Source organism: Trichophyton benhamiae (genome assembly GCF_000151125.1).
Source record: "Trichophyton benhamiae CBS 112371 chromosome Unknown contig01535.1, whole genome shotgun sequence".
Lineage (NCBI taxonomy): Eukaryota > Fungi > Ascomycota > Eurotiomycetes > Onygenales > Arthrodermataceae > Trichophyton > Trichophyton benhamiae.
Window position 1 is genome coordinate 26,521 of NW_003315109.1, and position 21,696 is coordinate 48,216.

General features: G+C 48.4%; 9 protein-coding genes across 9 annotated transcripts; 5 read left to right on the forward strand and 4 right to left on the reverse strand.

Annotated features, from left to right (window-relative positions):
* Window positions 1-333: 333 nt before the first annotated feature.
* Window positions 334-2,036, reverse strand: ARB_06297 (uncharacterized protein; the record flags this gene model as incomplete). The annotated part of the gene is made up of 3 exons (XM_003015128.1): window positions 334-939; window positions 1,002-1,587; window positions 1,663-2,036. The coding sequence occupies 3 exons, from the start codon at window positions 2,034-2,036 to the stop codon at window positions 334-336; spliced, it is 1,566 nt and encodes a 521-aa protein (XP_003015174.1).
* A 4,438-nt stretch (window positions 2,037-6,474) lies between these two features.
* On the forward strand, window positions 6,475-8,480 carry ARB_06298 (FAD binding monooxygenase, putative; the record flags this gene model as incomplete). The annotated part of the gene is made up of 3 exons (XM_003015129.1): window positions 6,475-7,119; window positions 7,190-7,381; window positions 7,488-8,480. The coding sequence occupies 3 exons, from the start codon at window positions 6,475-6,477 to the stop codon at window positions 8,478-8,480; spliced, it is 1,830 nt and encodes a 609-aa protein (XP_003015175.1).
* Window positions 8,481-9,817: 1,337 nt separating this feature from the next.
* On the forward strand, window positions 9,818-10,117 carry ARB_06299 (uncharacterized protein; the record flags this gene model as incomplete). The annotated part of the gene is made up of 2 exons (XM_003015130.1): window positions 9,818-9,913; window positions 9,974-10,117. 2 exons carry the CDS (start codon window positions 9,818-9,820, stop codon window positions 10,115-10,117), a joined length of 240 nt encoding a protein of 79 aa, XP_003015176.1.
* Window positions 10,118-14,488: 4,371 nt separating this feature from the next.
* ARB_06300 (uncharacterized protein) lies at window positions 14,489-14,701 on the reverse strand (the record flags this gene model as incomplete). Its single annotated transcript, XM_003015131.1, has 1 exon — window positions 14,489-14,701. One exon carries the CDS (start codon window positions 14,699-14,701, stop codon window positions 14,489-14,491), a length of 213 nt encoding a protein of 70 aa, XP_003015177.1.
* A 1,196-nt stretch (window positions 14,702-15,897) lies between these two features.
* Window positions 15,898-16,209, reverse strand: ARB_06301 (uncharacterized protein; the record flags this gene model as incomplete). The annotated part of the gene is made up of 1 exon (XM_003015132.1): window positions 15,898-16,209. The coding sequence occupies one exon, from the start codon at window positions 16,207-16,209 to the stop codon at window positions 15,898-15,900; it is 312 nt and encodes a 103-aa protein (XP_003015178.1).
* Window positions 16,210-16,556: 347 nt separating this feature from the next.
* Window positions 16,557-16,963, forward strand: ARB_06302 (uncharacterized protein; the record flags this gene model as incomplete). The annotated part of the gene is made up of 3 exons (XM_003015133.1): window positions 16,557-16,661; window positions 16,708-16,785; window positions 16,844-16,963. 3 exons carry the CDS (start codon window positions 16,557-16,559, stop codon window positions 16,961-16,963), a joined length of 303 nt encoding a protein of 100 aa, XP_003015179.1.
* Window positions 16,964-17,533: 570 nt separating this feature from the next.
* ARB_06303 (uncharacterized protein) lies at window positions 17,534-18,833 on the reverse strand (the record flags this gene model as incomplete). Its single annotated transcript, XM_003015134.1, has 4 exons — window positions 17,534-17,857; window positions 17,936-18,139; window positions 18,200-18,437; window positions 18,631-18,833. The coding sequence occupies 4 exons, from the start codon at window positions 18,831-18,833 to the stop codon at window positions 17,534-17,536; spliced, it is 969 nt and encodes a 322-aa protein (XP_003015180.1).
* Window positions 18,834-18,937: 104 nt separating this feature from the next.
* Window positions 18,938-19,291, forward strand: ARB_06304 (uncharacterized protein; the record flags this gene model as incomplete). The annotated part of the gene is made up of 1 exon (XM_003015135.1): window positions 18,938-19,291. One exon carries the CDS (start codon window positions 18,938-18,940, stop codon window positions 19,289-19,291), a length of 354 nt encoding a protein of 117 aa, XP_003015181.1.
* A 226-nt stretch (window positions 19,292-19,517) lies between these two features.
* ARB_06305 (uncharacterized protein) lies at window positions 19,518-21,453 on the forward strand (the record flags this gene model as incomplete). Its single annotated transcript, XM_003015136.1, has 5 exons — window positions 19,518-19,587; window positions 19,671-19,887; window positions 19,997-20,764; window positions 20,819-21,330; window positions 21,392-21,453. 5 exons carry the CDS (start codon window positions 19,518-19,520, stop codon window positions 21,451-21,453), a joined length of 1,629 nt encoding a protein of 542 aa, XP_003015182.1.
* Between the last annotated feature and the right edge of the window lie 243 nt (window positions 21,454-21,696).

Here is a 21,696-nt window from a genome sequence, read left to right on the forward strand (position 1 = left end):
CTAAACGTTGACTCGACGATGACGTTGTTGGATGGCAGCTTCACGTGACGCGCCCAGGCTCAACCATGTGGATCTTTGATCACTATCAAGAGAACTGGTTATTTAGTTAATGGCAGGGATCATCTCGTCTGTTTGCTAATTCCTATTGGCACGATAAGTAAGACTTTGCTAATTATACACAAGGAGGCTGCCTGAAGGGCTTAACAAATCACCAAGGGCTGCCCTGCTGAGACCACGACCCAAAAGGCAGCAACATTAGAAAAGAACTGATCGTAAAAAAAAGGCCTTTCAACAATAAAACCTGAGACCCATACTTCGTACTCTGCCTTTCCCTTAAACCGTGCGTTTTCCAAAGGATGGCTGGTGGAATGCCCCTTGCGTTACATGTTTGTCTTCAGCCTCCTTAAGGTGCTTTTCCTGAGCTTTCTTCATAGCAGCAAGTGCACCCATCTGCAGTTCCTGGAAAGCCAGAAATGTCACCAGTGGTCCTCCCAACATCTCCAATATTTTATGTGTATCATGCATGTGTTTCCTAATAACGCTGTCGGGGTAGCAAAATGTGCGAATGCTCATCTCCTTCGCCATGGCCTTCCAGTTGTACAGAGTTGCGTTCAAAACAACGGTGTTGTATGCACATTCGCCATGGAACTTGAAAGTTCGAAGGTTGTAGATGATCAAGTCTCGTTGCGTGGCTTGGTCGAACTGAAATTGAAGGACTGGCGGTCTGCCCTTGGACACCCAGAAATTGGTGACCTTATTAACGGACTCGGCAGACATGTAGCCAGCCTGGTACTGGCTTACGAGAAACTGGTTGGCCGTAACGCAGATCATTAGCTCCATTTCAGAGTAAAGCTTTGCTTGAGTTGGGGGATCAAGAGATATTGGACAAGTAGATCTAGTCAACATCTTAGGTTGGAAAGGGGCAGAGCCAGATCCCGTCTATAGAAAATGTCAGTGCTAGATCCATTATTCATGATGATAAAAAAATTCTAAGTGCTCACAATATCCTCAACTCGCTGTTTGATTTTCTCCCCGAGAGCTCTCAGACCAGGTTTCCTCTTTTCGGCGGGGACATCGTTGATGTCTGGTGAGCGTCCTAACCATCCATTTTCGCCGAATAGCTTCTTATGCGGAGATTTTGAGCGTTTCTGTTGTGGGTATAGATCTAGAGCGGATTCTTCATCCAAATCCTCGAGTTTAGTAGGGGAACGGGAACGGCCGCGTGCACGCGGCGCACGGTTTGCTTCATAATATCTCTGACCCTGTCTCTGATCATGCTTCTGGTCATGATTTTGGTCATGGCTACGTCCACCGTTTTCCCACTTTTCTACAGGAGGAACCTTTGCTGGGCTTTCCCATCCCTGGAAGTAGCTGGCCATGTCCGAGTTATCACGGTATCCGTAGTCAAATGATTTTACATTACCATCTGACTTGGATTGGGGAAGGCGTCTTCCGTATTGACTCGCATCCGCGGGATAGGAGTAAGCCTTTGGCGGAGATGGCTCTCTTTGGATTCGCGAGTCATTTTCAGGGGGTCCAGGCCATACGCTTTGACGCCCACTGCTTTCATGGTATTCCGAAGCACCGCTATAAGATGAGTGACTAGCATAATTTATCAGCATCAGAGCAAATATAGCTTAATCTGTAGATATGCGTTCCTACCTGTCATATGCGAGGGGAACCTCCATGGCTTCCGATGGACTGTACTTCTTTGGATCTAACGAGTTGACTGGAATTCCAGCTTCCTTTGTAGATTGGACGGTCAGATGCAAGATATCTCGCGTCAACTGCCTGAATGCGTCCCTGGAAGAGCAACAAGGCGGGCAACCCTGGGCGTCTAGGGTATGATTCTGGTGGCCGTTCGATTCTAGGTTAGGTAAACTTGACGAATGTGTATGCGCAGAGGGATTAGGCCGTTGCTGATGCCCTAATCCAGGAAGAAAATCTCCAGTACCATCGCGTTGATGCTGTGAATGCTCCATATTTGGTCTTTGTTTATGTTGTGGGTGTGAGCCAGAGGAACTTCCAAGCACCATGCTTTTTATAATAAATGAAAAGAGACGAATCTCATGAATAGTTCAATAAGAGCTATTGCCACGAATTAGACAGTGTAAGGTAGAAAGAACCACAATAGCCACCAAAGCTATTGTTGTGAGGATGAGGTTTAATAGAATGGGTGGTGGTGATGGAGTTGGTATGAAAAAAGTGATATCACCTAGCAACCAAAATAAACAACACCATTCTGCGTTTCTAGGTCCGGTTTATCCCGGATTGCAGCTAGTAAGAGCCTGATCCTTCTATAAAGCCTGCACCAAGATATTCTCAGTGAGGAGGGAGCTATATGGCAGCCCGCATTGCCATCTAACAAAACTATCTCAGAAGATATAGAGTAGTTAAATATACCAAATAAGTACAAATAGAGACATCCAACGTATAGGTTGCCTTATGCAACGAGCAGTAGTCTCATACATATAGCATCTTTAAGAGAAACATCTAGCAGTACCTGGAAGATGGCAGTGAGCTCTGGAGGGCATTGCATTCCAAAGGTAGTCTTCAATATGAGCACATAGATATATACAGGATCCTGTACATACCATAACGGCAAGCAAGGGGTTGATATACGTCTGGTAATAGGAGACTGTATGGTATTGCTACCATCAAGGCTTCTGGTATCATTTCGGATTCTTTTTATCGCAAAAATATAAGAAGTCAGAACAGCTAAAAATAACTAACCAATCCCTTTCTATAGCATATCTCCGTTTCATTGTATGCTCAAAGATCATGAAACTGTTGATAGATCAGGTGCAGTAGAAGGTGGAAGTTCGAAGTCCCGATGCTAAAGTTGCGGGAAGGACTGGCACGTGACTGGTGTAATCTACGGAATACCATTGGTTAGCCCAGTGTAGCACGTGATTCTGTGGTCTCGCCGAAGTTTAATCTATATTTAGGCCTAAGAAGCTCAATTCTACGGACGGCGTAGTTACGTTACAGCACTGAAGACTGAAGACAGAAGACAGAAGACAAGAATGATTTATCCATTCCCATGATTTACCAAAAGGTGGAAAAGGTGGCACTACTGGAAATTATGCTCTGTCTTATGACGAGTGGGAGACCACGGGTGAGATACATAAATATGAGGGTACCAAAATCTAGCTCATACCTCTGTCAACCCTGCAGATTTCTCTCGAAGACTGCAAGGGGTTGTTGACCTCAACCTTCAGTTCAAAGAAATGGTCCTTATCCCAACATCACGGCACGCCTTATATCCTTGAATCGCATTCTACCCCTTGGACTTCTGCGGGCTCCTATATTTACAAACAATTCTATTTTTCGTCTATAGTATTTCCTTACGCTACTAGAAGGTAAGGACGAAGAGAGTGGAAGCAAAGAACATTTTTCAAGCAACATGTTCAGCAAGGCACTTATCAATGGGCCCGGAAGCCTGAAGAGGCGAAATCTGGCGTTCCGGAACAAATACTACTCAATTGCCAGTCACTCCATACCCTGAAGGTATCGAATGCAACCGATATTCACTTGCCGCAAATTTTTATACCCCATGTACACTCTAAGCATTTTCTTCTGTCATTCCCTTCATTCACTGGCAAAGAGTGACCAATTCATACCTTCTCTAATAAAGAAGAGTCAGGAGCCCCCCATTTTTTTTCTGCTTTCCACCACCTACTTTTTATACTATCCTACCAATTCCACCTCCCATCCATGCGTTGAACTTGTGTCAAAAGATAACTTCATAAACCGCTACGGCTTCACCAAGTTGGAGTGTGGTGCCCTCGTGTGGGCGTTGTCCCGCTTCCCGCAGTACTTCGACGGCTGACCATTTACAGTCGTCACCGATCACTCTGCTCTGGTATCAGCACTGCAGAAGAAGTCACCTATCTCTGGCCGCCGTTCGTCCCGACTAGAAAATTAGGCACTGATCAAGCTCATATCATCAACCTGAAGGTTGTAACGTTGTTTAAAGCGTCAAAACATAAAGCAACAACATATCCCTCCACAGTATAGCGGTACTGCAAAACTGGATATGACAGCGCTTGCTGTTACCGAGGTTTTATCCCGTAAATGGTCCGAATGGATCCTTTGGGCTGGCACATCACTATGAGCTCGAAGGACAGTGAGCAGTCCGCCTAATGACAAAGATGGCCAATATGATGATAGAGAGCTCGAACTCCTCGCATAGTGGAGAAAACCAGCCAAAGAAACTACCCGGTACCAACACATCTCCAAATGACTTACAAAATTCTCATGAGAACAGAATGAATGCGTCCAAATCTCTGATTAGGACATACTCCTCAGGGGAATAAAATTTGCATTTATTCGACCTGCGGGCAGCTTAGCTATCCCAAGACGGTCCATCAGCTTGGATTAAGATCATTCTTCTATAGGACACGACTTATGCATATATCTCTGGAAGACTGTGTTGGTCTACCCCGACGACATCGTCACTTACTCTCCATCTCCTGAACAGCACTTGAAGGATCTCGACAATATTCTTTCTCATGCCTGAACTTCAGTCAACCTACCGATTGCTAATGCAATTACCCCTATCGCCCTGACGGTAACGCGTGACAAGTCGATTATTTCACCGGACCAGGCGCCTACCCTGGTTCAGACGACGAGGACTCCTCTGCAGGCTCCACGACTCCTGAAAAGACGCCCAAGCCACCTAAGAAACGCCTCAAGAAAGACGGCAACGTCGCTGGCCCCGCACTCAACAACCAGAAGAAACTGGCTAGCCCTCAAGATGGCAGGGCAGCTGGGGCCTTATGAACACTTAAAAACTGAAAAGGGATTTAGGTACTTATTTCCTGCATGCACTTACGCTTGCAATGCTCAAAGTACCATTGAAAAACACATGCCAAAGCATTCATGGGCGTATATCAAGAAAAAATATGCTCCTACAAAAGTCCATATTCAAGTGTCTACCTCACTACTTTTGTGTAGTTACCCGAACCATCTCTTGATATTAGCAATCTACTCACCTTATAGCAGAAACCACAGCAGAATAATTCCATACAGTCCACGCTAAATGTGACATCCCCCTAGCTATATTGAAATGCCATTTCGCGTACGGAGTACCCTTATAAAGCTTAACTTTTACATGTCAACCCGAGAAGAAACAGGCGGAGCTTCAAGCTCCAGGTTCTAGACTCAATGCCACTCTGTTGATAAAGTGCCAAAGATATAACTTCATCCTCCTGGCCATTGGTGTGGGTTCACTCATTTGACCAAGTCATTTTGATAGTTATAAACAATGCAGGAACTTCTATACTTTTGCTTGGTGTAACTTATTGGCCAGGCCAGGCCAGCACCCTTAAGAAACCAGTTACAGTTATCGGCGGAGACTCAACTTTAACCAGCTCGTTAACATAGTTCAGAGTACTCCGTAGTTAGTTATTTGATTAGCTTGAGAGTCCGCAAAGACTCTGTCCTGGTCAAGCAAACTTGGTGATAAATATACGATGAGCAAGCCTAGCAGATCGCCAACGCCTACCGTTATGAACTACCGGAGCGACAAGCCAGCCGCTAGTTTTTGCGGTATTGACATGGTTTATTGAATTCCAGACCAGACTAAGAGGCTGACTAGTTATAAAAAGGGTTTGGCGGCTTTATTTGACATTTTCTGGCCCCTGACACCAATCACTACTGGCCCAAATCGCGAGAACCAGCATCTAAATAAGCATCGATGTGCATCTTCGCTGCCAGTACGGTGGCTTAAGGGATATTGTTTCACTGGTTGGCAAGACACATCCAGCGTGAGGGACGATCACCAGCTAACCAACTGGCTGGAAGACATACAGAGCACATATCTAAAACAACAGCAACACCCAGACTATTATCTGTACCCATACGGAGTATGGGATATCGCGTTAATCTCCAAAGCATCCCGGACTTATCGCCACTACAGTTTCAGTAAAGCTCTTGAGAAGGAAGGGCCTTTTAAGGGTTTTCCCGGAGTTTCGTAGGGAATTGCTTTTTCCCCATCGCGGCGTGGCCTTATTCTTCAGCCAGTTACTATCCCGGCCCGTCCAGCAACGACCACAAGGTAACGCAGGGGGGATAACTAACTAGTTACTCTGCACTCTAGACCAGAGCATCCAGTTAGCTTTTGCCTGTAAACCCCCTGTAACTATCCCTTTGGCCCTTGACTATCGAAGTTGCACTTGGTTCTCCGAGCCCTGTCTGGGTGGAACCAGATGCCATCCTCATGCAGACTGAATAAGCAGACATGAATATCTGACGGATAGCATCCGGCATAAACATGACAGACCTACGGAGTACAAATGGGTATGTATCTCCGCTCCTAGCATTAAAATTCATCAAAAATTCATTTCTTCTGCTACGGCTAACTGTTTGTTCAGATATCTGATTTGTACACTTTAAGCTGCCCTGCGGTAGCAGGTGTTTGATAGCCCGGTTCGCCGGATCCAAATCACTTCTCGCATAATACGCACAAAAATGAGGGAGGAAGCATACGATATCGTTATTGTTGGTGCTGGGCCATTCGGCCTCTTCTTGTCACTCTGCCTATCCCGATGGGGTTACAATGTGAAGCACATTGATAACCGAGAAGTGCCTACAAAAACAGGCCGAGCAGATGGAATCCAGTCCCGCTCAATCGAGATACTTCGAAATTTGGGACTAAAGAGGCAGTTGATGGCATATACGCCTGCGAGGCTTTACAATGTTGCATTTTGGGACCCTGACCCTAACAGCGAAGGCATTCGTCGGACGAGCAATTGGCCCAGTTGTCCGCCGACCATCGGGGCGAGATACCCATTCTCCCTCATTATACACCAAGGTATAATCGAAAAAGCCTTTCTAGATGAAATTTCCAAATGCGGTACTGTCGTGGAGCGTCCGAGCACCATAGCTGGATTCGTACATGACAGAGAAGACCCCGTATACCCTATATCAGTCACCATAAAAAGCCTTGACACGAACGTGGAACGCACTGTACGGACAAAATATTTAATTGGCGCTGAGGGAGCTCGGAGCTTTATCAGGAATCAGCTGGGGATAAAAGTGCAACGGAAGGGGCCTATTTCAGCTGTATGGGCTGTCGTGGACGGAGTGGTCCGAACTGATTTTCCTGATATCAGGGTACGCATATGAGACTCCAGTGCTGGTATATGCTACAGTGCCTTTAGCCGTTGACTGACGTACCGAGCAGAACAAATGCACTATTCACTCTCACAGTGGTTCAGTGATGGTGATACCAAGAGAGGACAACTTAGTCCGCCTCTACACCCAAATATCCTCCCCCGAGGATGCCGACTGGGACCCTAAGCAGACAGCTACCATCCAGCAAGCGCAAGACTCCATCAAAAAGGCCCTAAAGCCATACAACATCTCCTGGGATACAGTGGATTGGTATTCCACCTACCCAATTGGTCAAGGTTTAGCGGACTCATATAGTTTGGATCAGCGGATCTTCATTGGGGGAGATGCATGCCATACTCACAGTGTAGGTTACCCCCAGCCAGTCTGATTTTAATGCTGTCGATATAACGTCTAACCAATCTCCTCACCAGCCAAAAGCCGGCCAGGGAATGAATGCCGGATTTCATGATGCCCTAAACCTAGCATGGAAGATCCATGCAGTCGAGGCAGGATTTGCCGATCGCTCGATCCTGGAATCTTATGAAGCGGAACGGAGATACATCGCTCTGCAGTTGCTTGATTTTGATGCCAAATACGCGAAGTTATTTTCCCAGAGACTATCTTCAAAAGACCCCAACCTACCCGAGAGCAAGGAGTTTACCAAATTGCACAAAGCCGCTGCGGAATTCACAAGCGGTTACGGCATCATATACCCCCCGAATGCCTTTAATTGGCACCCGGATCATAGAGCTAAATCACCGCTTTTCATCTCCGAAGGAAAGGGACTCAAGCCTGGCCGTTGCTTTCCACCGGCTACGGTTACTCGTCTAGTTGATTCTAATCCCGTTCATCTGGAACAGGAAATTCCCTTGAACGGGTCATTTCGGATATTGATCTTCGCCGGGAGCCTGGACAAATCCAGAACTGCTCTGGCTGATTTCTGCCAACACATGGAGAAACCATCGAGTTTCTATTCTTTTTTTGCGACACCCGAGCATTCCCCAGACCCATACTTTGAGAAACATAATCCCCATTCAAGATTCTTCACCCTTGCAGCTGTATTCATGGAAGAAAAGGATAACGTTGATATCTCAACTCTTCCACGGCTTCTCAAGACATATAATCACCATATCTACGCCGATGACCTCGTTCATAAGAGGGATACTCGTCCGATGGGGTCGGTCCATAGGACACTTGGCTTTGATACTGGCAGGCCCGGTGTTGTGGTCATACGCCCTGACGGACACGTTTCCTGTATTGTCATGTTGGAGGAAGGAAGCGGGACTGTTGATGCCTTGAATAAGTATTTTGGCACATTCACCTCGAAGGTGGCCAGCGGACTCACGATTTCACGACTATGATCTCCTTTTGGTTACGTTGTCTTCAGATCACAGCATGGCAGACTGCATCCCTATTTGGTTATCATTAGCAGCATATAGCTTCTCCTCTGGACATATTATGAAGTATTGAATTTGCATGAAAATGAAAATTCTTTTTGTAACAGATTTTCATACTTTGCCAGTGCCATGGCTTCGTAGATCTACGATCTAGATAGCGCCCCCCGATTAAACAGCCCAAACTATCGATGATGTCCGGAAAATTTTGACAAGTGGACACCAAAATTTAAAGGTCGATCTTACTATTAATACGGTCCATCTCTAAGGGGCTGAAAAAGCTTCCTGGCGATCGGAAACATCGGAATTTAACGGTAGTTTGTATGGAGTTTCTATAGTTGGGATAGCAAAATAAAGCCAAAAATAGTCGACGGGTTATTTTAGTCAAGCCAAACCTTCAACATTCAAACATTCATCCACTCGACCCAACCACCAAGAGCCAGAACAGCGATCTAAAGCCGATAAAATGTTCACTCTTACTCTCTCGGCCCAAACATCAGGGTATGTCTATCGTTTAGATACCTGGCAATGGTAGAAGTGGCGTGTTAGGGCGTCAAACTCACCCCCGCGGCGTTGCCCCTCCATATCAAAAACACCACCAACGAGCTGCATTTTTTCCTCTTGGATTTTGATTACTTCTAGATTTGAGAGCATTACTAGACGAGGATGTATGGATAACCAATACGTCTGGGTGTATAGGGTCACTGATATCCGTCCTCAAGATACCCCCGAAGATCCATATTACTACACGTTCAAAGTGCAGTGTACGTCTTGCCGTGAAGTACACCCAAACTGGGTCAACGTCAGCCGATTCGTACGTATACCGCTTTTTCCTGAGCTCAAATTGCCCAGTAATATCTCTGTTTATTGTCAGCCACAAGTGGAATACGTGGTGAGGGTCGGTTAAGTTGCTGTGGACACTCTGAGTAGGCGGTCAGATTTCGCCTAAAGATGAAAAATGCATTCGATTTTGCCACATATAACCTGTCTACTTTTCCCACGGCCGGCTCCTGCATTCGTGAAGTTTCATCGTTGCCTGATCGACTCTTTTACTGACTGGTTTTATAGGAGCAGAATGAAGTTCCTGGAAGTCGAGGAGAGGCAAATTTCGTGTGGAAATGCAGGCTCTGCGGGGTGAGTGGATGACTCGGATTTGCGCAACTTCACACGCACTATTACCCTTCTGCATGCTAGTTATGTGGTAGAAGCAAGAATGGGATACGCAATGTCTACCTTGGGGGACGGGAGTTGACTTGCATGTTGGTAATTAGAGGACCCATTCTGCCAGCATCACGGCTGGGCCAATGGCATTTGATGAGTCGAAGGGCTTAGATGGAAAAGGCCAGAAGATCATCGAGTTTGACTGCCGTGGCCTAGAATTCACCGAGTTCAAGGCAGACGTAAGATTGACCTTCACCGTCAAAGCTACAAAAGTACCCCACGACTGACACGCGATACAGGGGAAATGGGAAGCCACAGGTACAGAGTCTGGAACCAAGTTTAGCGACATCAGCCTGGAGGAGAATGAATGGTACGATTTCGACGAGAAGCAGGGTGAGGAAGTCAGCATCACGGAAGTCAGCTGGGAGATCCGTAGAGCTTGAACGACATCTGTCTACTAGATGAATATCTATGCAGCTACGAGTTGATTGTTTGTATATCTACTTCCTTTTATGTCAAGAAGTGTCGCTATTTTAGTATGATAAATAGTATTATATAATCATATCATTAAAAGCAGCGTTAGAATCATCCCAAAAGAAAACTCAAAGTCGCGAAAGTTGAAGCTCGAAAGGAAAAGAAAGCAAATTCTAAGACGACGACGAGCAGCAGCAGCAGCAGCAGGAAGAAGAGAAAGACCGAGCGCTGGCTAACAGGTTATACGTTGCTTGCTGTCGCGGGTTGTGATTACGGTCTTGTGAAGGGAAGAAGTGCTTAATTGGAGCCCGCAAAATGAGTGTGAGTCCCTGCCCGGTTGCTCGTGTGGGATGGATAGAAGCAGTCGCTAACAGCAGTTGAACGAGCAGTTCGTTCCTCTCAACCCCCGGCCTATGCTGCAGTCCTTGTACGTGATTATCTCAGCCTGAGTTGGCTTCCCCGTTTGCAGCTGGCTATTTTGGCCGGAGTATTTCCAATGCGCCTCACCATTTTCCGTGCCCACATGCCTTTATCAGCAGTTGATATGCCTGTTGAGTTCACATCTCCGAGGGACAGCTGTTGGTGCCAGTGATATATCCACGAGAATACATGCGGACGAGGATGCTAATATCAATTGCATGAGCTAATACGTTTTCTGACACTAGGATTAACGAGGATATTGTCGTTCGCCTAAAATGGGGCCAAACTGAATATAAAGGCCGACTGATCAGTGTTGACTCATACATGAACATTCAACTATCACAAACCGAAGAATTTATTGATGGGAAGAACACCGGCACTCTAGGCGAGGTGCTTATACGGTATGATGATAACTAAACGTTTTGCATAGACCTGGATCCTTGGCTAATACATCAATGCTTCAGATGCAACAATGTTCTCTGGATAGGGAACGCAAAGGGAGTGGAAGATAAGGATGTCCAAATGGGTGATTCTTGATGATTAACGTCTTTCTATTCACCTTTTCACGCCGCCGTTGGGGGCGAATACCGCCGGATCTTAACCGTTTATATCACTTTTTTTCCTTACCTTTCTTTTCTATTCCGTGCAGTGGAATGGCGAATGGAGTTTTACGAATTGAATTGAAATACAAAGAAAGCACTGCGGGATTCAGCAATGAACAAAAAAAGCCCATCCTATGAAGTCACATGTTACGCGATACCCTCCTTCGGCCGTCGGTTGACATGAACTGCCTGGCTGTGGGAGTCGAGTACAGGATGCGGCGGCCGGACCTTGGAAGAAGCGAATGTAGCAGTTGAAGGAGAAGAGCTTTATCAGAGCTTTACCGGCTGATTAACTCTTTTATCATGGCCGTGCATCCGCGTGCCAGGTATATCCCACATGGCATTGTGTGTGAATGATGTTAGCCATCCCGCTCACTTCCATGTCTCGCATCCGCCTGTTACACCGCATCCTACATGCTTCGGGATAATTAGATGAAGAGAAAGAAAGTTATATTGCTGCCTTGGAAGCCAGAATACTCGTCCGGCGCTCACGGGTCGGTTATACATACGCTGCCATGAGGCGAACACAGCCAGCTCCTTCAGCCACAGGTGACACCATTTCGTATGACAAGATGAAGAGTAAGCCAGATTTATAAGAAGCTCGCTCTAAAAAACACCGTCTATCTGTATTGTAAGCTCGGTAGTTAGTACGCCGTGTAGAGGCTGAAAGCTGTTCCTGCGACGGCTTTACGTCATAGGTGGCCGGCTGTTTTTTCCCGGCGACGTTAAAAATAACTTGTCCTTCTCGAAGACGACGACGCGGACGTGGACGACATCGGCGCCGCCACTCTCGAACTGGGGCTATACTTACGAGCGCCCAAGAATAATATACAGGCTGAGCATCCGATCTTCGCTCGGTACCAGGTACCTCATGTTGACAAGAGTACGGAGCAAGCGGGCGTGGCATGGTCAGCGCATTAATCAGATGAGGCAGAGTGGGTGGGCTCTCGACGGGCGGAAGGACGAATCCCACCTCCCCATCCATCAGGATGCACAGTGACGTCTGTCCCAGCCTTATTGAACGGATACTAACTCATGGCCTTAACGGTAATAGGATGGCTCCCCCGATCTGAACGCGCATGTGTGCAGCTATTTCCAAGATCCCGGCTTCAAGTCGGTGTAGATGTGCTGGCCCCGTCAAGGGACAGTCAGGTTTCTGCAGAGCTGCCAGAGAACTCCTCGTTCGGTTTCCGTTGAGATCCTTGACGCTGGAGAGCTAAACATACATAAAGTACAGGATGAGGGATGAATAACACCGGCCAAGTCTCAAAATATCAGACTCCTGCTCGGCATGAGCCCGTTTAGAAACGGGCGTTAAGCAGCAGCCAATAATGGACGATGGGATACATCTTGATCTCAGAGTAGATCTATACACCGGATGGAGTAACCAGTACATCGGTGCATGAATCAGCATTATAAAATAAAAAATAATAAGAAAAAGATGCCTTGATGTTTCTATATCGGTATCTTCCTACGTGGTACAGACAGATCTGACGACAGGCAAAGGCATGGTTGCTTTTTCATTTGCCATGAAGACTGAACTTGGTCTCCAGTTAACCGCCACAGTCTGGCACAGATACCTTGAGATGAAGTGGGATGATTGGGGCTTCCGTCACGCAACCCGCAGAAGATGCATCAACTTATGCACTCTTCGGGTTTTGGAAGTGTTTCGTCTTTTCGGGCCAGGGTCTTCTTTTGCATGAAGAAGTCAATCGATCAAGGACGGCGGGAAGTGATACTGAGAACGTTTCAACATATACTTCGGACCGCACCACACGCACGCACGCACACACACACACATCCAAAGGAAGCAGATAATAAGTACAGAGCGTGAAGAGTCAACCTTCAACAACATGCGAACAAGGGGCCATGAAAAAGGATAATTCATGGTTTTCTTCATGCTTATTCGATGACCCATTCTCCCCCCCATCTCCCCCACCCAGGGCTGCTGGCAGGTCAAAATCACTCACTACTGCGGCGTGTGACCTGATCAGCGACTTCGCAGTAAAGCAAGGCATGAAGAGGTGTTGGTAGAGAAAAAGTAGGAGGCAGGCAGAGGCAGGCAGCCCTTTCACGCCAGCGGTGCGCCACATACGTCTTTGCTCAGAGGGTACGAGAGCGTGTGAGAGGCCCGTCCGAAACTCACGAGGGACAGACGCCTTTCCCTCCCTTTCTTTTCTTTTTCCCACTTTGCTTCTTCCTGTCCTCCCTTTAGGGGATGGTGAGTAAGGCAGAAGGATGGGGGACATCCGAACTATATTCTGGCCCAGAAGTACACGAAAGAGATGCGTCTCAGGCAGCAGAGTGGTCTGGTAAACGGGAAACTCCCATCCTATCCTCAGGCAAAGCAGGGATGAACATCAGAATGAATGAATGGAGAAAAACCGAAGATCCCTCGGCGAGCACTGCTGCTCATTAACAGACCCCAGGAAAAAAAGGAACTGGTCTGCAGTAGCGTGAGAGCGTCCGCATAGATTGGCGGACCACTTTTTTGCTTTTCTCCCCCATAAGCCATCCGTCCAAACGCTCACAGGGATGATTCAAAGGGGAAAGACGATGGAGGAGGACACATGCAAGGAGGGCAGCCAGGCTGCTATACTTACATACATAAGCATTTAACTGATGGCCATAACCCGCCCTTACGTTCCGTCCAGCAAGCTCGACAACAAAAACTGCAATAATTAAAAATACACCAGAATCTATTTATCAGCACCCATCGACTCATCCAGCTCCGGTATCCATATTTTATACCTTCGACTCTTTTTTTCGCCGTTCAACAAGCAACAACAAGAACGACGAAGCGACCATTTAGGCTTTTTGCTCTTCTTGCGCAAGAATCCACTTCTATACATTCGGCGGTTCGGGCAACTCGTAAGTCAGTCTGGCAGCCTGTGGAGCGTCGCCGCCAGCAACAACGGGTATTATTATTATTATTATTTACGTACTGACGGATCCAGGGGGGCTAGAAAATAAAAAAGGTTCTAGTTTAAAATACTACTTATAACTAGCAAACCCGTCCGGAGGGATCTCAGGAGACCTACTTATTGCCTCCCAGTCGCTCCTTTTTTCGACCTTCTAGACACATTCGCCTCTCCCGTCTGACTGATATATACTCCATACAATCCGTTTACTTCTACTGCTACATTGAACGTCTTCGTCTACCGTTGCCGTCTACATATCAACATCATCAACATCGTCGTCGTCGTCGTTGATTCACTGAAGCCACCGATCTAAAAGCCGCTGCTCGCGTGCTCAACACCAACAACAAACCACTACTACTACAATCGGGGAATACTATAAACCAACAACTGCAATTCACTACAAACAACCACTAGCACTTCCTGCAATGCCATTCACATCACGGTTCGTGGAGCTGCTAGATGCAGAGAGCCACCATGTATCCGAAGACGACGTCCGACTAGAGGAGATACTGGCCGAGTGCGAGCGGCGAACCAGCTCACGAGCATCAACATCTTCATCCTCTCTCTCCTCATCCTCTTCTTCATCTTCATCCTCCAGCAAGGTGAACATCGCTCAACCAAGCCGCAAGATGAGCACTCGAGACAAACTACGACGGATATCCTACTTTGCACCGAAGTGATGCATTACTTTCTCTCGACTCCGACTCTGACTCTGACTCTTACTACTACTTCACGATCCCATGAATGCGTCTCTTGAATGACTCATCGCTTTAACGACTCTCTGTTGCTTCTTCTTCTACTACTACATCGGCGGTTTTCTTTTTATAAAAAAGCCCATCTCTTGATTCATCTTCTTTTTTACCGTCCCATGATCACTTCCAGCAGCCTGTGTTCTCTCTGCCATGTGCGATTGAAGGGAACACTACATGCTGTTTATGACTCCTGTATAACTTCTTTCTCTTCTTCCGAACTTACGTGCCTATCTACCTACCCATACAGATTGTAATATCGTTTTTTTTTCAGACCGAGATACCCCCTTTGAACACCTATACATTTTTTCCCTTCTGCTTACCTTGAATGTACTTTTTCTCCCCCCTCTTCCTCCACACAAACACGCTTATGCTTAGATAGTGCTAAAAACACTTCGGAAATTACCATCTTCTACATGTCCCACCTCGCCGTTCCAGCCATCGTGTGCCGTCTTGTCTCCCCCGCCGAAACTATTAGATTCATACTTCTCAACCCGCGGAACATCTGACTGAACGAGGCCTTTCCTCTCTTCTTTTCTTCTTTTTCCCCTTCCCAAAGGCAAAGATAGACCAAGAGACAGACAGGCAGACAGACAGCGAGCGGCAAGACGCTCAGTCATCTGACATGAAATTGAATTCCCACCGTCTTTTAGGGTTTCCCAATCAATGGGCCTCAGCGACCCTCCATCATGGACTGGCGAGACCAACATGTGTTACTCTTAGTTCCTCCCCACAGGCCGTACGTACCGACCAGAGAGAGAGAGAAGAAAGAAAAAAAAAAAAAGAGTAGAACAAAGCACGCGGACTGATGGCCCTTTCGTAACACACTCTGTACTCCATAGCAAAGTAAAGTCAAGTAAGGACTTTCCTCCGTCGAGAACAGACTATACACTACCGTTCGCTCGTGTTCTGAAATTGCCCCTCGGGGGAATTTGGCCCAGTCGTGTTCTGGCCAGAAAAAGGGGCTCCTTTTGTCAGCGACGGCCGGCTTGGGTCTCAGCGTTGTGCTCAGCATGGCGTCCATCGCTTGACTAAGATCGCTGCTGGGACTCTAAAATTAAGCGGTTCTGGCATTCTTCCAATCGGTGTCCGGGGGTTCTCCAAGACCGCCCATGGCAATAGTCGGGGGGTGATATAGCGTATCACTTCTAGAATCGATGGGCAGCCAGCGGAATGCGAGACAGCCAGCCAGGCAGATTTTAATAATTGCTTGCTTACTGGTCTCGTTGATCTCTCCACTTCGTTCCGAGGATGCTGGTTCAATAGTGTTGTGTTCCTGATCCATCCACCAGAGTTGACGCTGCTCGTCCGCATCCTTGTCTTTGCTCGTCTTTCGTCCGTCTCTTCGTCTTCGTCTTCGTCTTCTCATCTTCGTGTCTCTTTTTTTCACGAGCCGAGAAGAAGCCGAGGGCTACTTAGTCATGAAGATTATGTAAGATACCCCTGGACGACACAGTCAGGGGAGAATACGCGAGGGGTGAATTAAAAAGTGTAAGAGAGTTGAAGTCGAGACGTTCATGGCAGTAATAGATGGTTGTGGGCGTAGTTAAGATGCAGTAGATGCAGATGTAGATGTAGATGTAGCCAAATATGTCGTTGTTGGCGGAAGTTCGTGGAGACGGGCCAACGGAGATGAAACTGGCTGTTTACCATCAAACATCAATAATGAATGTCAACACCAACAACAGAACAGCAGCAAAGCCATAGACAGAAAAGATGTCGACGCGGCCGCTGTCTGCTCACCAGAGGTCAGCGTCAAATGCGCCGGCACCTTCGTACTTTGAAGAGCAGCGAGCAGAGCTCCTGAGAGAGATATCCCTGGTACGTGAATGTCCCAGCAGACCTCAAAAGAACTCCAGCTAATTAGTGGTGGGGTGATAAGAGCCTCGAAGGAGTGTTGCAGAACATCAACAAGTTCAACCGGAACCTAGAGAGTATCATCACGGTATGTATGGGCTGTTGAGTATCTGTGGGAATGTACATTCGCTAATGGCATGAAACAGGTTGGGAACGAACTGAGCTCTGTCGAAGGGCTATGGTCACAGTTTGAAGGCGTGATGGACCGGGGAGAGGAGCAGCGCAACCAGGACGTCAAGGAGGAGGAAGATAGAGACAAGCAGTGATGAATTCACTCGTTGAATGATTGAAATTTTACGCAAAGAAGGGAATTTTTGAACATGGAAGTTTATTACTTCTAGCATACAGATGCCGTACCGCCAGCTAAGATAGACAAGGACAAGGAAAGAAAAACGAAAACACCTTTTACCAGCAATGCATATTCCCCCGAGGGTCAAATTGGATCCCGTAGACATGAATAGAAAAGGACATGAGGAAATAAGGGAAACTCGATGTATAAAAAAGGAGCAATAAGGGCAGACAAGATAGGGCTGGGAAAAAAAGAGATATAAAAAACAGACGAAGCCGCCTTGGAGATAAGATAGACAGTATGAAAGATAAAAGATAGACCAAGTGTCAAAAAAGGAGGAAAAACAGAGAGTGAGCCGGACAGCAAACAGGCTAAACACGACGTTGGACATGGATCTCGTCTGTCGTCATGTCATACTTACATCAATAGTCGTTGAAAAGAGCGTCATTTCAATGGTGTTAAAAAGAGCTGAACCAAAAGGAGAGACAACCAGGTAGGTGGAAAAAAGAAGATGCCAGCATCAACAAGTTATTGAGGAAGCCAGTAGTTAGAGGATCTTGCAACTTCTCTTCTTCACCTTCTTGCCGCCCTTACCCCTAGACGAGTCCTTGGAGGCACTCTCCTCGATGTCGATGACGGTGTTGACGGCAAGCTCAAACACCTCGTCGACGCCAATCATCTGTTTGCTGCTGCACTCGACGTATGTTGCACCCATGCGCTCTGCAACGGTCTGGCCCTGCTGTGGAGTGACGGGGGTGAGACCCTGGGCCTTGAGGAAGTCGATGCAGGTACGGTTTGAGCGAAGGTCGGACTTGAGGCCCACGAGTATGAGGGGGGTTGTTGGGCAGAAGTGCAGTACTTCAGGGTACCACTGTTTCAGTTAGTGGATATTCCGGACCTCCTAATTATAAATCTTGAGTCCCAAAAAAAATAAATAAAGAGGGCCTACCTTGTCCATGACGTTTTCTAGCGAGACAGGACAGTCAATGGCGAAGCAGACGAAGAGTAGGTCTGTCTCTGGGTAGGATAAGGGGCGTAGTCGGTCATACTCCTCCTGTCCTGCGGTGTCCCATAGAGCCAGCTCGACGCCTTTACCCGACGGCTTGTGTATGGTGTGCGAGATGTAGTTCTCAAACACAGTCGGGACGTATTTCTATCCCCGCCATCAGCATATGTCGTTCGTATGTAGGGATATAAGATAAGAAGAGCCTACCTCTGGAAAGTATCCCTGGGAGTAGCTGATAAGGAGACAAGTCTTGCCGCAGCCGCCGTCCCCCACGACCACGAACTTCTTCGAGTATGACGGCGGGACGGTGACCGAGGTGCCCTGCGAGAGCTGCGAGGCCTGCCCTGACGAGACGCTCAGGTCTGTGTTGATGGTGCCGTTGCTGACCCGAGTGCTCTGGCTGCGCAGAGGCTTGCGGCGTGGGGAGAGAGGGGGAGTCTTCTCGCTAAGCACAGACGAGTGACGCCGTATATGGCTGTGTCCATATCGTTCTTCGAAAGTGTGAACTGACATATCGTCCTATCTCTGAGTATTGCCCGTGGTGGTTGATGTCTGAGTTGAGTGTTGGTGGTGGTTGGTGATGGTGGTGATATTGATATCAACAGCGTCTAGTCCGAGATAAACAGCGAACGAGTTACACGAGCAGAAGAAAACGCGGACAGGAAGAAGAAGAAGAAGAAGAAGAGAAGAGGAGGAGTAGAAGAGGGAGGAAGACGAAGAATATTTCTTTCCCAGGTGGCGTCTCCTCAGCTGTCTCTCTTGCTGTCTCTCCTGTGGTGCTTCTCGTCCGCCGGGCGCTGGCTGGCCTGTTGTTTACCCTGCGTCTGCCGATTGCTGCCATGGCAACGCCCTGCCCCGGCCCAACCAGCGCTGCTGTCCCGCTTAACCACCGCCTGCAGGTTCCTGGCCGGCTGGGTCAGGGATCCAGCTTCACCTTGGTCGGCCATGGAGCTCTTCTTCGTCGTCTTTCGTCATGGTGGTGGTGGTGGTCCTGGCCGGCCTGGTTGGCTCTCCTGGCTGGCTTCTGCTATGAGTATCACCAGAGAGGACTTGGACGGCAGAGGCGCACAGCAGGCGATAGGCGGCCGTTGCAGACAGACTGTCCTGTCAATCAGCCAGTCCGCAATGGCATTCCTGTTTCTCTCTCTCGTCTCTCCCTCTCTCTTGCGTCTCTCGTCGTCGTCGCTGTGCGTGCCCGTGGCGTCCCAAGTCCTCCCCGTCTTCCTCGGCTCAAAGGAGTCCGCCCTCCCCTGCCAAGCGCGCACAAAGCCGCAAGAGGCTGCGATCAGCTTCGACTAAGCAACGACAGCATCTACTTACTACTTACTGCCTCTACGTTCTAGCCATCAGCGACAGACAGCCCGGTAGACAGCTACAGCTTGCGGCGGACGCTCGATGGCTTCTGCTGCAGTCGCTCGCCGCTAGTTAGAGAACCCGCACAGTCCCTACCTGCCCTTTCGCTCGCAGCTTGGTCAAGACGGCCACCAGCACAAGACGCAGAAGAGCGCCAGCAGCACCGCACAGCATGGCCGCAGACACGGAGAAGGAAAAGGAAAAGACAAAGATAGACGCCGGACTCGCTAGTCTGAACCACTGTGAGTCCTCGCCGTCCTGGTCTGGTTCTCAATTCGCTGATCGGTGACTGATTGACTGACCACCTCCGCTCCCCCCCTCCCAGACCAGAGGAAGCTGCCGGCATGGAGATACAAGCTACGACAGCGCACCCTGCCCCTCGTCCGGTGGGAGACGCCGTACCTGGCATGGCTGCAGGAGAGGATACGCACACCTTCGCTTGATTCCTGGTTCGCCATCACTGCGAACCTGGGGACACATACCTTCTACATGGTCATGCTGCCCGTGCTCTTCTGGACCGGACACACAGGCATTGGTCGGGCGTGAGTGAGCTGCCTGTCTCTTCTGACGAGTCGTCTTTTTTTTTCTTTTCAGAGTTACATGCCTACTTTCGCAGAGTTGAATGTTAATTTTGATCAATGGGATCTACAGGGTGGTTCATTTGCTCGCTGCCGGAGTCTTCTTCAGCGGGTTCCTGAAGGACCTACTGTGTCTGCCACGGCCGCTTTCTCCCCCACTGCAGCGCATCACCATGTCCGGTTCGGCTGCGCTGGAGTACGGCTTCCCGTCAACCCACTCGACGAACGCAGTGTCGATAGTCGTCTACGCCCTGCATGCGCTACGCTCGCAATCTGATCTCGCACCACTCGCATCCACCTTACTCCAGACGGGACTGTACGTCTATGTCACCTCTATAGTGATCGGGAGGCTGTACTGCGGCATGCATGGCTTCCTCGATGTGGTGGTTGGCAGCATGCTCGGAGCTCTGCTTGGCTTCGTCCAATGCGTCTACGGGCCAAAGTTCGATGAATACCTCTTTACCGGTTCGATCAAGGAAGTCCTAGTCATCGTTGCTGTCATCATCGTGCTGGTCCGCGTACATCCAGAGCCCGCAGACTCGTGTCCCTGTTTCGACGACAGTGTTGCTTTTGCGGGCGTCTTTGCCGGAGTAGAACTGGGGAACTGGCACTTTGCGTCAACTAAATATTCGCTTTCCGTCCCTACGCCGGCTACGGTTCCGTTTGACCTGCAGCGCATGGGTTGGCTCAAGACCGTGCTTCGCATTATAATCGGCGTGGCATGTGTCGTCGTATGGAGGGAAGTGATGAAGCCCACGCTGCTCAGGATTCTGCCGCCGCTGTTCAGAGTCATCGAGCGTCTAGGTTTGAGCCTGCCCCGACGGTTCTTCAAGCGTGCTACGTAGGTAACCTTCCCACGCCTAACTCCTGCGTCATCCACTAACGCTTTCGACAGGGAATATACGCGCATCCCGGGCCAGCTAAAGTACGACGACGTCATGCCAAACGTCTCGGACATTCCATCCATGCTCACTTCTATCCGTCACCCACGACGGCGGGCCATCTCCATCGGCCCACAATCAGAAGCCGACGCCTATGAAGCCATTGCGTACCGGCAGGAACGCCGACGAGCCAGTGCAGCGTCCGAGAACGGCCGGCCACCCACTCCATCGCGCGAGAACGTCAAGAGCCCAACTCTACGGCCCACCACGCGCTCTAAACGAACGGCCTCCAATGTGTCAGACACGCAGTCTCCCTCGAGGAGTCTTCATGATTATGAGAATATGATGGGATCTGGAGCCCAGATCTATGAAGAGAGTAACGGGCAATCCGTAGATGCCCTTGCCAACGGTAATGGGAAAGTAACGAATAATGATGAGGATGATGAAAAGGACATGTTTTTGAGGATCACGCCACCTAGAGTGCGGTATGACGTAGAAGTTGTCACGAAGCTGATTGTTTACTCAGGTAGGTCCCCAGCATGCTAATCCTTTTGCGTGTCATATGAACTACGCTAACTGCCGCCTAGGTATCGGACTGGTTGCCGTTGAAGGCAGTCCCATATTATTCCACCTGCTGGGTCTCGACTAAAAAGTAACTAACTACTCTTGTATATATACATACATAACAGCACACAACCCATGCACCCACACACTATCATAATTAATTAGAACTTCGGCATATCCGTTATATCTCATTGCTTTTTCTTTGTTATATCGTTCCTTTTTTTTTTTTCGTAGTCACTGTTGGCTCGCCGTCGTTTTCTTTGATGTCGTCAAGACAAAGATAAGCGCCATGACTAAGCACGCGTCTAAACCACGTGACATGTCCAAA